The following is an 18,594-nucleotide window of genomic DNA, read 5'->3' as shown; positions in this document are numbered from 1 at the left end:
TAAAAATATCACAGACAGGAGAGGAAGGGACAGGACAGGATGAAGACCAAGACCCTCATGTGGATCAAAATGTGTATCTAGATTCTGTCCCTTTAATGGGATGAGCAAAACTGGATCTAGACACTCCAAACTTTGGGGAAGTTGAAAGCAGATGAAGATCAGAACATTGTGGCTCTGTGTGAAATTGGTGGCCGCCAGTTGAAGGTCTGGGTCTGAATTCAGCTCTAGGGTAAATGGTGGCACCTCAATTTATGTCAGTGACATCATTTACAATCAAGCTGAATTCTACCCCTCCTGTCTCAGAATATAATCACTCACTTTTCTAGGGGGGAACAAAAGCTTCCATACAATAAAATAAAATAGAAAACAGTTGAGCAGGCAGGTGGTAACAGTTTCCAAAAGGCACTTTGGTTGTGAATGAATCAGACTGATGGAGAGTCAGAATTAGGATGAATTCAGCGGTTTCACTTCACAGGAACTCATGAATACATTTCCTTTGGCTTTGGTCCACGTGGGATTACACTCCCCTAAAATTATCTTTTGAGCTTCAGGTTCAAACATAACCAGAAATTCAAAGTGAAACTCGATTGCAGCTTCACCTAGTTTTGCATCAGGACCATATGGAACCATGGGTTTCACATGGGTTTGATGCCAATCCACAATGGAATCTAATCTATGTGTTTACATAGGGCACCAGTCACTATAGCAACCTGGTGCTCATCCACCCAGTCTGGATTGAAATGGAGCCCAATTCCACCTGAGAACCTCAGAAAACATTTTGGGAGATGTTATCTGAATTTGTTTCAATGCCAAGGGAATTTGCATGGCTTCGCATTCTATTGCAAACACTTCCCATGGCTCAAGTTATGAAGTATCTTTGGAGCTCAGCAAATAATTTGCAAAGGAAAATTTATAGACTAATAGAGCCTCTTTTCCTATTCAGGGACTATCTGCCAACGGAGATACAATTTCCCCAAATATATTTTCTGTTCAACCTTGTCAACATATTTTATTTTACTTTTTTTTAACTTTATGGACTTTATGGACAAATATTCAAAATTTGAGCTGATTTGTTTAGTTGTGATTGGTCAGTTAAGTTTGTGGTGGTGTTTTTGTTCCCTGATTGGATGGTAAGTATTTTCAGCCCAAATACTTGTGGTTGTGTGTGAATTTAACTCTACTTTCCATTCACATTGGTTCATGCAAATTTGAAACACATCGATTTGTGCTGATAAAACTGTCTCTCGAATATTTGCACAAAACAAACATAAAAGGGTGCAAACATAATTCATTCAAAAATTCATAGGATTTTGTTTGCATTATTTCATCCAGCTCTAATGTTTAGGAGGACTTTTATGTAGCAAAAGAAGTTAGGGCCCAAATCATCACTGCCCTCTACATGTTGTATAGTTATATCATGGCAAACTGGATGCAAATCCTACCCTTTTGATGTATTCATGTTCTACATTCACTTTGTATTTATGTGACTGACTGCACAACGTGCAGGGAGATAATTGGACTCTGAAGTTAAAATATAAACATAAGTGATGAGGTATAATCTGGCTTCCAATTTTTTTTTCCCGGTTTCTTAAAGCAGATATTATTTTGAGTTGCAGCATCCTTCCTTCTAATTTAGGACTACTGTGATTGCAAGGGTAAATCTCAGTCATCAAAACTTAGTTATACTGCCTCATTTATAGTTTTCCTGGGCTGTTTTTTTAGATATTTGATGGCTCTCACATGATTTCAAGAAGACAAACCTGTTGTTATTAAATTAATATATGACTGATCCTTCCAATAATCTTTTTGTGCATGTTTGTAATTTGTAAGATTGCATTTATTAGTGTGACACAGGAAAAAATGAATGCAGACACAAACAAGGGTAATTTTTAACAATAATTCCTACTGCTGAAAATTCCAGGGGTAACTAATGGAAGGCAATGCGAGTTAAGCATCTTTAGAATGTGAAGCAACAGCATATAACATCAGCAATGCAGAAAACTGTTGCTAAAATATCTGTGACACGCAGATGCCACGGTGACAAGTGTAGTACAAGGTAGACAGATTGAGAGATAACTTGCTTAAAAGTTAGAACTTGTTAATATTTTAAATTATGTTTATTTAAACAATACATTTTGAGGAATGGATTTTCTGTTGTGGAATTAAATATCACTGAATCCAAATGGTGTAGCACAGGGATTCTCAACCTTTTTCTCTCTGAGGCCTCCCGCAACATACTATAAAAACTCCACAGCCCACCTGTGCCACAACAACTGTTAAAGCCAGGGCCAGCGTTAGGGGGTAGTAAGCAGGCCAACTGCATGGGCCCCATGCCACAGGGGCCCCCACAAAGCGACATTGCTCAGGCTTCAGCTTCAGCCTTGTGTGGGCGGGGCTCAGGGCCCTGGGCTTCAGCCCCAGGCGGTCGGGCTTCAGCTTTCTGCCCTGGGCCCCAGCAAATCTAATGCTGGTCCTGCTTGGCAGACCCCCTGAAACCTTCTGCGACCCCCCAGGGGTCCCGGACCCCCGTTGAGAACAACTGGTGTAGCAGATTCAGAAGTGGGATTTAGAACCCTTTAGAAACAGAATGTATATGGCAGGGATTTTATGTTCTCATTAGGAATATTATATTTCTAAAGATGGGGAAATTCTGCTATCTCCTACCCCAGCAAATCCCCATTGGGGTCAGCAAGCATGAGCTGGTAGAAATAAAAAATAAGTGTTAATGATAACTTGGAAAAAAAAGGCTGAAATCTGAATGGTTCGCACGTATTTCAAAGGAAACAAAATTGTGCTCCTGGGTCTCATCTTGATCCTTTACTTCAATGGGAGTTTTGCTTGCATATAGACTCCAGCATCACACCCCAAAATATATTTGGCTCCTCCATGAGCGTCCTCAACACAGAGAAGCAGAAGAGACAGAGCAAAGTGACAAGTGAGGTGCATGAGGCTCTGTTTTCAATCAGCAGAAATGTATTTTTAATGGGACTCTAGATCAATATTTGAGAATGAGCTAGGTTTGGACGGGGATGGTCCCCATTTCTCTGCTGTGATCAAACTTGGATGGATTGCCCAGATTGCTTTGTTTAGTTGTTTTTTGTTTCTGTTTTCCCCCAGATAACAGTCCCTGCATATTTTATACGACGAAATCTTTTAATTGTGAGGTATTTTTTCTGAAGACTCGTATTCCATGGCCCATACACACCTAAAATCATTGCAAAGCTGCTCAACTGTAAGGTAGGTGGCTGGATAAAACACACAGAACCAGAGATTCATGAATTCTTATCCTGGCTTTGACACAGATGCCCTCTGAGGCCTAAGGCAAATCACAACATTTTGCTTCAGTTTTTATCTGTAAACTAGGGGTAGTAATACCTACCTCACCAAAGCTCAGTGTTGTACTGATACATCCCAGCTGAGTTACACATGGTCCAAATTAAGGGAGGCATTAGATTCTGTAGCAATAATCCAAGTAGTCTTTATATCAATCTGCATAAATGCTGGAAATAGGGATGTTGGGGGGAGGGAAGGGGTGCTCCCGCACCCCCTGACTTGAAGTGGTTTCCATTATGTAAAGTGTTTACAATTTGATTCAATGGGTCTCAGCACCCCCACTATAAAAATTGTTCCAGTACCCCTGTCAATCTGTCTTGATTACAGCTGTGTGGGTCCCAGTTAAATTATAGCAAGTCCAGGCTTAAAGGCAACAGGTTAGCCCATCCATCATCTCTGGTGCAACTCCACTGCTGGAATTTGGCCCACTGATTTATAATGTTATTTTAAACAAATATTAGGATCTTTAATATGTCTTCTCTTTCAGTTCCATTCCCCCTCACATCTGCCCTCCACACACAGATTTGGATGGAAATTTTGTCCTTTATAAATGAAATAAGAAATGTTCCTGGGGATATTTCCAGCCCTTCATTCAGCAACTCTAAAGCCAGCAGTCCTCCCATGTAACTCAGAACCATCACTTACAAGTTTGAGAACAAATGGGCCTTCACTGCAGAAAAGAGAATAGGGTCTAAATATTAGGATAAGTTTTGTAACTAGGAGAACAGTTCAACCGTGGAACCGTGGAACCAGTGGTAATGGGAGATTGTGGAAATCACCATCACTAGGTAGATTCAAGGCAAGACCTGACATCCAGCCAGCCTGCAAGAAGTGAACCTGCCACAATGCAGGAAGGTTGACTAGATAACCCCAAAAAGCCTGATTCTAGGGGCTCAGAAAAGTCCCTTAATTACTTTGTATAAACTGCAAAGCAAAAGGGAAATACAGCTGCATTGAATCTAATCCCACACTCCTTACTCTTGCATAGCTCCTCGTGAGGGCTATGGGAGATATGCATGAACAGAGAGTTACATGATCAACTCCACTGTAGACTCTAGTTTTCCCTGCCTGAGGAAGATGTGATCACTGTGACTGAAAATTAAAAACAACTCCCTCATTAACCACATATTTTGTGAGTAAAATCAGTATCAACAAACACCAAATTTAAGGCTACCCCACATCCACTCCCAATCACTGTCCTTTACAGTAAAATATATAACAGGCAGCAAGTTCAAATCCACACCCTTAAAGAAACAGAACATTTGTGCCCTACTGTAAAGCACAGTATAGAGGGGTTAAGGAAATTCTTTCCTGGTAGTTTTCGACATCTGGATTTAGAAGATGGATGTGCTTAGAGTAGGCCTAGTATGTTGGAAAATGCTGAATAAGACCTGAACATGTACCCAACTCCCTGCACGTAATCAGCTCTAGGCTCTCATAACATTTTACAGGCACGTACACTAGAGCAAACTATAGAGAGCCATGTGTAACTCACAGGCCTTGACAAATCCCACATAGTACATCTGCTGGCAGAGCTTCTATTATTTTTGTCACAAAGTTCTTATGGCTCCATACACACATCCTCCTATACCCTAACTTTTACCCTAAACCACATACCTGACCTGTTCACTGCCACCACCATTACCACACACCCACCTTTCAAAAACTCAACTGTTTCAACAGCTTCTTTTAGAAAAACGTTTTAAAAAGAAGGCTCAGTAGGAAATTATAGAGAGAGTTGTTCACACATTTATCACGGGCCCTAGTTATGTGAGAGAGAGGTCCCTCATTGCTGGCCCAAATTTACCGCCATCCAACACAAAAATGCCATGTTATCACTATTCATTGCTGTAAACCACAGACATTAGAAATGCTGAGTCATGAAACTGAGAGGCTACAAACACTTGAGCTTTAAAGAAAGAATCCCTCCTCATTTCAAACTTCCTCCTTTACTTTTTCTTTTCCCCACCCGCTCCCACGCTTTAACCTTGTCCCTCGCCTGGAGGGACTTTGTTAAACATTTTTCACGGTTTGGATGGCACCTCTGGGTCTTGGCATGTGGAGAGTTATGAGTGTTGCAAAAAATCCCAAACAGCATTTAACTCAAGGGATTAGAGGAAATTCAGTGAGGCAGCAAGGGGGAACTGGCTGGAGCTCCCACAGCTGCTCTTCTCTGGTTCTCTCCCGTTTTTTTGCTGAGTCACGGAGAAAGTCAAAAGGCCAACAGAAAGCCCTGATTCCTGACACAGCCAGATCTAGCTGGCATTTCAACTGATTTCATTCTGGCTTTAAAGTGCCTTTAAAATAAAACAAGTTTCCTTTTTTTCCTAGCCATAAAGTTTATTAAAATTGTTCATTAATGCTTCGAATGTAGCAAGAACGTTTATAGATCCCAAAATATACATATGTGTTTTTTTCTTATAGAAATAGATTTTTCTTTATAATAAAAAAAACCCCAGGAACATCTTTAACAGATTACTCAATTCATGACTGACAGTTACACGAGATTGCATCATGTGTACACAGCATTCCCAGCCATGTTTAAAGGATTGCATCACTCTCTGCTTTTTCTCTCCCTCTCTCGCTCTGTTTTAAATAACACGAACATTCAACAAACTCTGCAGAGAGACCGCTTCGGGGAAAGGGGGGCTCGGTGGGACTGTAACATAAAAAAAAATTACCATCGGCAACTGTCATTCCGCCACACGGTGCTGAGGACCCCGGCGCCCGCCAGGAGAGTCCCCCTCCTAGGACAAACAGGCTGCGGCGGAAGATTTTTCCACCAAATTGCAAATAAAAGACAACAACAACAAAACAAAAACCTTGAGTCTCTCCCCATTTCTTCCCCCTCCCCGATCCAATCTGTCCTCATAGGGGAGGGAAAAAGCAGCCACCAGATCCACCCCTCCCCCCTCCCATCCTCCTTCCCCAAATTCAAGCCCTTTCTCCCTCTCCCTCCCCCCCCCCCAACCCCAACCACTGCGGCTCTAGCAGTGTCCAGCGGTGGGGCTAGCAGTGGCCAGATGTGGCCAGCAGGGGCTCGGGCAGCTGTTTGAACAAGTTCCTGAGGGTGCTCAGCTCCCGGGAGAGCTGCTCCACTTTCTTTTGCAGCCGCTCGTTCTCGGCGGTCAGTTCCAACACTTTGTGCTGCGTCTCCAGGTTGCGCAGTTTGGCTTTGTCCCGGCTTTTGCGCACCGCGATGTTGTTCCTCTCCCGGCGGATCTTGTACTCGTCGCTGTGCTTGTCCACGCTCTTCTTGGACTTGTTCTTGCCCCCGGGGGTCCCGGCGTAGCCCCCGCCGCCGGATTTGGAGGAATCGGACGGATTGGGGGTGCCGGGGGGGCTGGAAGAGGACGAGGTGGACAGGTTGCCGCTGCTGCCGCTTGGCACCGATTGGTAACCGAGGTAGGAGCGCATGGTGCTGCCGTAGGGGGAGGACATGCCCCCCGGCCCCGGCCCTGCGCCTCCTTCTTCCTTACAGGGCCCTTTGCAAGAGTCCAGGGACTCGAAGACCGGCTCCACTTTGGTCTCCACGATCTGGGGCGGGAAGCAGGTCAGCAGTCCCCCGAGCTTCTGGCCCTGGCCGGCGCCCGGGTGGCAATGCCTGGGCAGGCTGATGTAGGTGTAGTCGGGCTTCTTGCTGCCGCCTTTATAGTCCTCGGAGAAGAGGTCGGAGAGGAAATCTTGGCTGCTGTTGCTGCTGCAGGGAGGCTCAAAGTTGCCCCCTGCTGCTGCTCCTGCAGGAGGAGGCTGCGGCTGCGGTGGCGGCGGCTGGGATGCTAAGGGGTCCAGGTAATGGCTGATGTCGATGGTTCTCTCGTGGTCCCCTACGGTGAACTCAGTCATGGAGCGGATCCCTGCCGCCCGCGGGTGCACCTTGCTCAGAGCAGCCAGACAGTCCGCCTCGTAATAGAAATTGGCCACTTCCATGGATTTAAAGGCAGGTGGCTGGATGGGGAGGCATGCTGGGTCCCAGGCCACCAGGCGTTGCATGAAAGCAACGGGGGGGTGCAGGGAGGAGGAGACAGCGCAGGGGGCCCCCCCAGCCACAGGATCAAGCTGCCAAAGGTGACGTGGGGGGCCTGCAACTCCTGCCTCGGTCTCTGGTGCTGGGTCCGGCTTCCCAGCTGTGCTGCCCACCTGGGCTGGCTCAGATCCTGCTGCGGCGGCGGCTGCTGCTTCTCCTCCGGACCATCTGGTTCTAGGTCCCGAGTCCTAAAGTCTCTGACTTAGGAAAGTTCCTTTGCTGTTATTTATAGGGGCGGTGGATCCCATGGCAACAGGAACGTCACTGGCTGGATGTCTGCCACCTGGTGCACACTTTGTACAGTTGTAATTGTAAACTACCGCCTCTAGCTCCGCGGGAGGCACTTGGTGTGTGTGACTCTGACCTAGTCATTCATAAGAAAAACAGGGCTGGCTTCGGAGCGGAGGGGACTTATTCTCACCATCATTAAGGGGAGGGAAAGCTTTGAGACGGAGAAAGGGATCGCAGCCTTCTCCTTTCTTCTCTCTAGCTGTTGTCAAATCTCCAGGAGATGTCACTGGACGGTAATCAACCCTGGTGTGACCCTAGGACAAATGCACACACAGTGGGACACTGCATGTGCCCATGTCCCCGTATGGGCATAAACGCTTGAGTCTCTCCCCTGCCCGATCCAATCTGTCCTCAGAGAGGAGGAAAAAGCAGCCACCAGATCCACCCCTGTCCTTCTTCCCCAGATTCCAGCCCTTTTCTTCTCCCTCCCCAACCCAAACCACTCAGGCTTTAGCAGTGTCCAGCTGTGGGGACAGCAAGTGGCCAGATGTGACTACTAGAGGCCAGTATGGGCTGGATCCATTGTCTCTGAGGCTTGTGATGTCTGTAGATTTCATCTGTAGATCTTTAAGTGTTGTACAAAGGCGGGTGAGTGTCAGTATTCTCATTTTACGTATTAAGGCACAGAAGTTAAGTGATTTACCCAAGGTAGCTCATCCAGTCAGGGGTAAAGCCAGGCAGAGCCATCCCTTGGGTATGGCGAATTGGGGCGACTGCTCCGGGCCCCACGCTTTGGTAGGCCCCGCAGGCCAATGCAATTGGCCGGTGTGATAGGTCCTGTAAGTGACGGGTCAGTCCCAGAAGTGACAGATTTGTTACTTCCACCCTGGGCCCGCACCCCCCTAGAGACAGCCCTGGAGCCAGGAATAGAAACCAGATCTTAATACCAATCCAGTGCCCTATGAATTTTATCATGCTGGCAGGCAAAATTGTCCCATACAGATGCACTCAGAACCAGGTTGCCACAGTGGGTGTAAAAAGCATACTGTGTTGGGCTCAAAGCAGGGTAAGGCACTGCTTCAGAAGACCCTCTCTGTATCTGGCCATGATTAGAAGTGCCAGGCAAATCCCAAACTCCCCTTCCCACCTCTGTGTGCAGGGTGGATGGCCTTAAAGTTTGGCCTGGCATGTTTGCCTTATATGGTATGTTGCAATTGTCAGAGTACACAAGTGCTATGGAGTTTGTGCTCTGGGAGTTGTATTTAAAATTAATGGGAAAAAGTGAGATATATATATACGCGTAAAGGCATGGGATGCAATGATTTATTAATTTATTAAGTCAAATTGGCTGGGGGGGGCATGGTAAATTTGGGAAGTAAGAATAAATTCTTATGTCCATTTTAATTAAAGACACCCACCTTGGGAATCAAACTTATGTTTTCCCTTTTACTCCCACATTTACCTGTTTACAAGCTGGTGATTCATGCTCAGAATAAAAGACATCAATTTAAAACAAAACATATAATTAAAGGAAGTAGGAGTGTCCTTCGTTTCAGTAAAGAAGACCAGCACTGCAGAGAAAATGACACTGCCTCATAGAATAATGTGAAGCAATCCTGCGGTGTGGGAAATATTGCAACGTTAAGCCAGAGGAACAGGTATTGCATTATACGATTCAAACAGTCAACTGTTCATGAATGTTCAAACCTCAGACTTTGAAAAGAGGAAGAATTCAAAAATCAGCCTATGAAGCATCCTTTCTTTTTCTTTCTTTCTTTCTTTCTTTCTTTCTTTCTTTCTTTCTTTCTTTCTTTCTTCAAAAGTTTTAAACTTCAGTAGCAAATGTACACTAACAGGTTTGTAGAATTCAAATATTTCTGTCTTTAATGCAGTAGTCTTTGGTGAATTACATTTGTTAATAAGGATATTTAATTGTGGAGCTGGGCTTGGACAAAGAATTCTGGATCCAGATCTGGATCTGAATGTTGTGGCTTGAGCCTACAGCTCTATAGATCCAAACATCTCTACAGAATGCAAATATTGGTAAGTTGCAGTGAGCCAGGGCTTGCTCTTATGGCTATTTACACTCCCATTCTGTGTCTTCATCCTCCTAAAGAGTTTTTGCTCTGGAAAGCTGCTCTAGGTAGGTATTGAGGTGTAGACATTCCTATTAAAGGAAGCTGAGCTCTGGTTCTTTCTCCAAGAAGCAATTGAGACGAGCAGCACTTTTTATTAAGGCTGATCCAAAATTTTCTGTCAAAACATTTTGACAATTGGGTTATCGACAACATGACATTTTTTGCAGAAAGTGTCTACTTTTCTAGAATATTTTTGTTGAGGGAAGCCTGAATTTTGTTCTGTTTTGTTTTTGTTCAAAGCATTTCGTTTTCTCAAAAAAAAAAAAAATTCCTTGGAAAAATTCCCCAGTTTCCAACCAGCTCTATTTCTAATGCAATAAAACACAAATTCTTACAGCTTTGCTTGAACAAGAAGAAAGATGCAAACAGTGAAAGAGTGAAACAAAATTAATGTAAAAGGAAAACGGCAAAGAGAACAACCTATTCAGATCTGTTTTACAGAGATCACTCTTGCAGCTTTCCCATCATGTCTTGGATTCTGCTCCCAAATTCACAACTCCCCGGGAACATCACAGTAGCACCTTGTTTCCCAATGTGCTCTTTTCCCAGGATCAGACCTATACCAAAGCATTGCAGAAGCTCTCCCTCTTTTTCAGTGATTCCAGGATCTCCAATTCTGCACCCACCTCTTTCTACAGTCCAGAAAGAGCTGGTGTTAGCTTTGGGCAGAGGACATCTGTATAATGCCAACAGATCAAAGAATGAAGTGTTCATAAGAAGATCTGCCTACTGAAATTACACTATTAGCTGCTCTCTAGTCAGGCTGCATTTGGATAAAAACTGCAAATACTTCCCACTGCAAATTGTTAACTTGTTATTTATTATTTGTATTGCAATTAGTCACTAGAGATCTCAGTGAGGTCAGGGCTCCATTGTGCTGGGCACTGTACAGACATATAGTAAGAGACAGGTTCAGTCACAAAAAGTTGCAGTATCAAAGACAAGACATAATTTCAAACAAACAGGAGGAGAGAGGGGAGGAGGAGGAGCAGGAACAAGTGCTTACCACAATTTGGAGATGTAATAAGCCGATCAGTAGCTGTAACATTAACTTGCCACCTGCCTAAACATTATCAGCAGGGTGGGTTTTGTAGGCAGCATGACAGAGGTGAGTTAAGGGGGCATTTGAAGGAAGAGAAGGTAATGGCTGTATAGATTCTATAGGGGAGTTTTTTTCTATGCATATTGTGCAGCATGGGAGAAAGTGCAAAAGTGCTTCTGAAAAAATCTGGTGGATGGGAGGTAGGTAGGAAGGTAAGCTTTTCTGGTAAGGCTAGCTGGAGGATCATGGTAACAAAGGCTGCCACACTGAACTAAAATGTAAGTGTATCTTTGTCATATTTGGCTACAGTGCACCAGGTTCACTCTGTTTTGTCCGCAAAAAGAACAGGAGTACTTGTGGCACCTTAGAGACTAACACAGTACTCCTGTTCTTTTTGCGGATACAGACTAACACGGCTGCTACTCTGAAATCTGTTTTGTCCCCTACTCTCGCCCTTGCTCCCTCCACATGCACACTGGTCCTTAGTTATGTACACATACCTCGCCACTAACATCGCTTTAAATCACACACCTGCAGTGGAATGTTTTGCACTCATAACTTGCCACATTACAAACATAGCATGTGTCTAACTTCCTGCTTCAGGGGGTGGTCAATATCCGAAGTTTGAGGGAGTTGGATCCCATTCCAACTTACCCTCCCCCGATCCTTACCCTAATCTTCATATACAAATCTACAAATCTTGTTATTGGGCATAACATTTCCTTCCCCTTTCAAAACCCAGCTACAATATTTAACTTTGTAGTCTCCTGCAGCAGTGAGTTTCACAGGCTGATTGCACACTGAAGCTGGCCTCATTCAACTCTCTCATTATAGAGCATGTATCAGTGATTGGTTGTCAACCCCTTCTCTCCCTTGTGAACTGGTGATGCTTAAGTATTCTTTAGGCCTCTCCCCTCCCCCACTTATTTTCTGCTAACGTCTGACCTGGCACACCCAGCCTCTGCAGTGTTAGATTGCTCAATCACTGCGTTATCTGTCTGCATGTTGCTCTTTGCCCTACAGTGTGCTGAAGAAATGATACCTGGACTCTATAGCCTGTGGGACAACATGACCAAAATACCTTCTTCTAACAGATGGCTCTGAAAAATTTCCAGTGAAACTCCAGGGTCAAATCAGCTGCTCTCTGGCCTCGGTGGAAGAAAAAAAGAGAGAGCACAAAGGCACAGATGGAAGGGGCCAGCTAACAATGATGAGTCAAATCATTCAGTCTTCACTCCTTCTATATCATAGGCAAAGTTCCTGCTGATGTCGATGGGCGTGTCAGGTGCTCAGCACCTCTCAGGATGTAGCCCAATGGCAATTTTGCCTCAATGAGGACTGCAGTATTTGACCTGATTGTTTATGTTTATGTTTTATTACTGAAAGAGATGTAATTGCTTGCCAAAGACAATCCTCGAGAAGTCCCAGCTCAATATTATTTTAGAGGTTATGATCTTGACAGTTATACCCATCTGATGTCACTCCTGCTCAGGCAATTGTCACCTCCCTTTGGTCTCCTAAACTGGTGAATTTCTCCTAGATCCTGGAAAATGAAGACAGTGTGATATTGACACTCTTCTCTGTTTTATGCAGGTTCTGAAATGATCCAATCAGATGAAATGGGAAGCTGATATCAATGGGAAACCACTGCAAGTATCACTTCCTGGTATCAATGGACTCTGGCAATGATTTGTTTGGGAAATTCCTAAAGCAGGAAAGCCACACAAAGGCCTTGAAGTTCCTGACCCAGGTAGATAGTACATCACTATAGAAGCTGGAAGTGATAGCACAAAGCATGGAAAACTATACAGAGGATGGCGGAGGGAGAGGAAAAGGGAGGGGAATCCATTCCTTGGCTGGAAAGCCATAGAAGATTAATAGTTGGAGATTTTCCCCAGTTTTCCCATTACAAACAAATAGCTGAGCTGTGGGTGAAGCTGGTGTGCTATCCTCTTGCCTTTGCAATTCATTTTTTTTCACCTGAAAATCAAAGGCCAGGTTCTCAACAGCTGTTGGCTTGTGCTGAATGCAGCAGAGAGGGTGGGCTGTCAGGGAGCTAGTTATAACTATTTGATTCTCTGTCCCAGCAGGTTAGGGTACCCTTCAGACTGTTCTAACTGGTGTTAGCTGGCAACTGTTCCTTCTGGACTGTACACCAACTGGAGATAGCCAGAGCATATTGTGCTCCAGCCGACCCTTTCCTGGACATGACCTTCCCCATCCCCAATACACCCCCTGTACTGGGCTTTGAGGGGGGAAGTGTAAGAGCTTCCTGGTTCTACACCCTCTGGAGCCACTCCCAGGCTTGGGATATCCCAGGCTTGGGATATCCCCGGCGAGGGAGTTGGGGGCTGTCTCTGCTCTCTTTGTGCCACACAGACTGAGAGGCCCACAGAGATGGTACAAATGAGTGGAATGAGCCAGAGAAAGTGGCCTCCAAGCTCTAGCACTTCCACACCTTGACCAGCGAACAACTATGTCTGCCATCGTGTTCACCTTCACATCCCAATAATCATGAAAAGCCAGCAATGAACCTCACTCTGACTGGAGTCTGATGAAATTCTCTTACCCTTCCAGTGCTCACCTCTCAGCACAGGCGCATAAGGAAGGGAAAAGTGACCGTATATAGTTGGTGCCACTCTGCCGAATGATGTGATACCGTGATGATTGGGTGCTTTATAAAGCTAGATAGATCAGATAATCCTTTTTAGATTGTAATCTCTTTGGGGTAGGGACATTCTCAGTGTTGTGCCTTAGCACATTGTCTGTGCTTTCACAGTTGTTAATAGACAGCTACTGAGGGCTAGATAAAGTATTTTAGAAGGATACTGTCAAGGCATTCTACAAAGTGTTTAAAATCCTGTTATTTTGGCAATGTTTATAATAAATAATTCACACCCACAGAGAGGCTAGAAGCTGAAATCTGTTTTTTTTTTAACTGAATTTTTTACTCTCCACTTTATGTGAAAACTGGTTTGGTACTGATCAGGACTGACCGAATGGAGCTGTCATTTTTAAAGAGCCATATATAGATCTGAAATACATATAAAGAATTATATGGAGTTTGACAACTGAAAGAAAAAGTAAGATTTGGGCTAAAAAATTACAATTTGCTGCTGAAATTCATTCCCTCGTGTAAGTGGGTGCAACTTCAGTTGAAGCCCAGAGAAGTTGCCTCTTACTTAGTCCAAGACTGATTTTGGTCCCCACCGGTCTAGCAAGGTATGTTCTTTTTACTGAAATATATGCACTTTATACCATTGCATACATATAACGAGGGTTGGTTTTTTTACCCAGAAGAGGTTGGTTTCCAGTTAATATTCGTGCTGTGATTGGGTGGAATCTGAACAATCTTCTTGGAGTAGAATCACATTAAGCACAAGCAAAGTCATTGCATTGACTCCACACCTTTAGTTGATTCACCTTAACATTCCTCACTGTCCCTGTGTAAACAAGCCCTTAGTGAACTTCAGAGTTCAGGGACTTTTTTTTTCCTCACTGCCTGCATGTGCTTTTAAAGTGCAGTGGCTGAGCTCATACTGCCACCTAGTGACTAGCTGCAGAAAGAACATTTATAACATTGGTTTCAGAGTAGCAGCCGTGTTAGTCTGTATCCGCAAAAAGAACAAGAGTATTTCTGGCACCTTAGAGACTAACAAATTTATTAGAGCATAAGCTTTCGTGGGCTACTGCCCACTTCTTCGGATGCATATAGAGTGGAACATATATTGAGAAGATATATATACACACATACAGAGAGCATGAACAGGTGGGAGTTGTCTTACCAACTCTGAGAGGCCAATTAAGTAAGAAAAAATTTTTTTTTGAAGTGATAATCAAGCTAGCCCACTGTGCTCTGTATGTGTGTATATATATCTCCTCAATATATGTTCCACTCTATATGCATCTGAAGAAGTGGGCAGTAGCCCACGAAAGCTTATGCTCTAATAAATTTGTTAGTCTCTAAGGTGCCCCAAGTACTCCTGTTATTTATAACTAAATTTTTCAAAAGGGCTAAGGCCCTGCCTCCATTTGGACTCATGAAATATGTGTGTGAATATTTGTGCTAGCAAAATGAATCAGACTCTTCATAAAATCACAAGAACTTTTCTGATTCTCTGACATATGATCTCTGTCAACTCATCAGGACTATTTATAGTCAGGGCCCCCTGTACAGACATCCCTGTACAGGGCTTCTCAACATGGGCAGATTTGAAACCTGCAAGTTTCAAGCTCTGCCTATCCTGCAATGAGCTGGTTGTATTGAAAGATGGACACAGCAGGACCCTCTTCTGTTTAGGAAGGTCCCAGGTACTGAGCAGATGCTCTGTGTGCCTTTCATTCTCCACAAGAATGTGTATGTTGTGGGATATGCAGCTGAAGCTTTATCTCCTGGAGCAATCTTTGAAGGGTTCCTCAGATCCCTGAGGCAATGAACTCCAGGGTCCAGACAGCAGACAAGCCAGCTTCACCCAGTACGCCATCTAGCAGGCAAGTGACTGAAGTGCTGACCCACCAAGGAAGGTGGAACGGAAACTCCCTAACAAGGGGTACAGACTACTGAAATTCCCTGATACCAGAGATAAGGACTATGAATCCGGGAGTCAGATCAAAGGCCCCAAGTGAGGTTGACAGAGTACCGTTTATAAGACTTGTGGTTTACTTTGGAAGGTGTGGGGACTATATATGACCCAGATGGAGGGCCAGGTTGCAAAAGAAGCAAGCCACCATAGGGCTGGCGCATCCATAACCAGGGGGTGCAAAAGGAGGAGAGCCTGCTATGTGGCACCAGCCCCGAGAGAGTGGGGGGTGCTGGTAGGTAAATCTCACTCATACACCTGCCCTCTGAGCTCTGGGATAAACATCACTGAAAGGACTGTCAGCGCTCGTTGTGCAATTCAGTTGCTGGCAAAGCACCAAAGTTCGAACCGGACAATGATGGAGTGCACATGGCTGGGGCTGCTGAGCCACTTGTCAGTAGGCACATGCTCGATGCTGCTTGCCCTTGCAATGGTGGCTGAAGTCTGTGTACTTCCTGTCAAAGTATCCCCTGGCCAAAAGAGTCAGGCTTCTGCCTTGGGTCCTACATGCCTCTGAAACTGAGTCTCTGGGCTCTAGCACTCCTGTTTCCCACACCAGGAGCTCTGCCTGGCAAGTCCAACTGAGATGGATGCCTGGTCAGAGACTTTAACGCTTTTCAGGGATCAGTGCACCTCCGCAAGTTTTTGCAGTGACACCTGGCAGCAGTTTCAAAACACAGTAAGTTTAATTAATCAACTGGAATGCAGCATCAGAAAGTCCTTGCATCGAGAAGCAAAGGTTAAAACATAGTCCATATTGGACAAGCCAGAACTTCCTTGAGCCATGGTGCCATCAAGAAAACATCTTGGTTTCCTCTCTCGGTCCCTGTCCCTTTGTCTTCCAGTCCCAGGTGAACCCACATGTCTGCCCAAGGGCCAGGTCTTATCCCAGCCTCCTGTCACCTCTTGGTCCATTGTTCTGCAGACCCATGCTGAGTTCACATATTCTGCCCACCGGAATTTCTTACGGAGAAGTGTCAATTGGTCAGTCAGTTCTGGAACCTCCGTTGATCTGGGTTGGTTTCAGCCAGACCTTTAATGACTCGTTCATACCACAACAGACAGTTATGTAACACAAACACCTCATGTCAACTGATCTGCCCCCAAAGCAGCTTTTTAACCCTTTACACTCTGTGCACAGCAATGCAATACACAGAGGGAAACTGAGGCACATACAGGCATCGTAAAACTATTACCAAAATTCCCCATTTGTCACAAAGTTTGATATAGTAAACATAGAGACTTCAAGAACCCTAATTAATTCCAAAACCAGAGATACTGATTACCAAAAAATCCATCTATTAATTGTATTTGGTGGCTCTTTGTCCATTTCCCAGTGCAAATCACATCACTAAACCCAACATTACAACTGGTACTTGTCATCAGTCTCGGCAGAGAGGCCATCGGGCCAAGTACTGAAAGAGCCACGGAGACTAAACTCCCCTTTCACCACTAGAGGCTATTCCAGTGGTTCTCAAACTTTTGTATTGGTGACCCCTTTCACAGAGCAAGCCTCTGAATGTGACCCCCCTTATAAATTAAAAACACTTTTTAAATATTTAAACCTATTATAAATGCTGGAGGCAAAGCGGGGCTTGGGGTGGAGGCTGACAGCTCGTGACCCCTCATGTTATAACCTTGTGACCCCCCGAGGGGTCATGACCCCAGTTTGAGAACCACTGGGCTATTCCTTGGGTCAGGTTTGAGGTGACTTGCTGGGGCAGTGAGTGTAGGAAGTGGGCACTGTTAGCACCTGTTCTGTACCCATCTTGTGGATAAATAAAGGACTTTGATCTCCGGGCTATCAATCACCACCTTTCTCCAGCACCAAAATGGAGGCTTTTCTGTTATAAACCAAACAAAGGCCTAATCCTGCTATCATTTAAGTTAATAGCAACACACCCCTTGGCTCTAGTTGGAACCTCTGGGATCAGTCCCAAACAAAAAACAAGTCAGAACTTTGTCCGTAAGTATCAATTCATCAGATACCATTATGAAACATACCAAAAAAAAAAAAAAAAAAGCCTTTTAGGCAGGTGGTCTTGTATTATTAAGAAGTTAAAGGTGTCTTCAACTTAAAATAATGTAATTCTCAACACTGGGATCTGGCATCTAGCAATGAAAAATTGAAGTAAGTCTTGTCATGGGGCCCAATCGTGCAAAGTGCTAAATACCCCTGGGGAAATGCTGAGTGTCCCTAGCTGGCGCTGATTCACTGTGTTGCAGGATTGGGCCTTAAGATTATTACAGCCACCACAACCTGTGTGAGAATCTGTATAAGATGCAACTGAAACAAAACACACTTGAGAATCTGAATTTATTTCTAACACATATGACACTTCCTGGTTAGAATGAGCTTTACAGGGCATCAGATCAGTTCATTGAGAACTCATATTCATGTGCTAGGTAACCACGAAATACGTGTGAATCACTCTTTGGCCTGTCATAGACCAAGTGCACCACAAGATGGAGCTGCGGTGGATATTGTCTCTGGTAATATGAGGGTGGTACAGGTGTGCACGAAGCTCTGGTTTTGAGTGTAAGAGGCGATTTTTGTCTTTGGCTGTAAGGTTGTCCCCCTTAGAAGATCTGGCCCCAGAGTCGTACCTAAGCATTTTAGCACCCGGGGGAAGTAATCGTATCTGTGCCCCTTAGAGGTGATGTGAGGTGGGGACATGCGGGATCATGTGCCCACCCCCAGATTGCTGCCTATTTGTCACAGAGGTTCCGAGTACTCTGCCTGAAGAGCTGGCCTGGCACTGTGAGTCTCTGCAGAGGAGCTGGCAGATCAGAAGCTGGTGGGAGCTGCCCGGCCCTGTGGTTCTCCATGCTGTGGGAGCCAGGGCCCTGCTCCCCAAGCCGGCTGCCTTTGCACAGCTGGGCACTCCTGAGGCAGTGTGGGCAGAACAGCTCTGAGCTGTGCCCCTGACATGTTCTTGCCTCTGCCCAGAAGATGCCTGGTGCCGGCCAGCGACACCCCCTGGAGCTGGCCCCTGGCCATGGAGCCTGGCTGGCATGAGATGCTTCCCAAGGTGAGCCCTGCAGTACTCATTCCCCTTGGGCACCTGCCTCTCAGCTGCCTGGTCATCTGGTCACCGCCCAGGGACCTGCCATTCCAGCCGGGTCACTCTCCCCACACTCCCTGTGCGCAGAGCAGAACCGCTTCTTGCTCCCCTTGGCTGCCCTGGTCCAGCTTCATGGTTTCTGGGCTCGTGGTCACACAGCCCAAGCTCTGAGGTTGGC

The 18,594-nt window shown here is 45.1% G+C and overlaps 1 protein-coding gene across 1 annotated transcript; it reads right to left on the bottom strand.

Moving 5' to 3' along the window:
- Positions 1–5,652: 5,652 nt before the first annotated feature.
- On the bottom strand, positions 5,653–9,992 carry CEBPB (CCAAT enhancer binding protein beta). Its single transcript, XM_042858332.2, has one exon. It carries the CDS (start codon positions 7,324–7,326, stop codon positions 6,343–6,345), a length of 984 nt encoding a protein of 327 aa, XP_042714266.1. The 5' UTR covers positions 7,327–9,992; the 3' UTR covers positions 5,653–6,342.
- Between the last annotated feature and the right edge of the window lie 8,602 nt (positions 9,993–18,594).

Source organism: Chrysemys picta, chromosome 13 (genome assembly GCF_011386835.1).
Source record: "Chrysemys picta bellii isolate R12L10 chromosome 13, ASM1138683v2, whole genome shotgun sequence".
In the NCBI taxonomy this organism is placed as follows: Eukaryota; Metazoa; Chordata; order Testudines; family Emydidae; genus Chrysemys; species Chrysemys picta.
Note: the sequence above shows the minus strand (reverse complement) of the source record. Positions and strands in the feature narration are given on the sequence as shown.

What these genes read in the sequence shown, in the direction of transcription:
- CEBPB (XM_042858332.2), bottom strand. Translation starts at nt 7,326, where the DNA reads ATGCAACGCCTGGTGGCCTGGGACCCAGCATGCCTCCCCATCCAGCCA.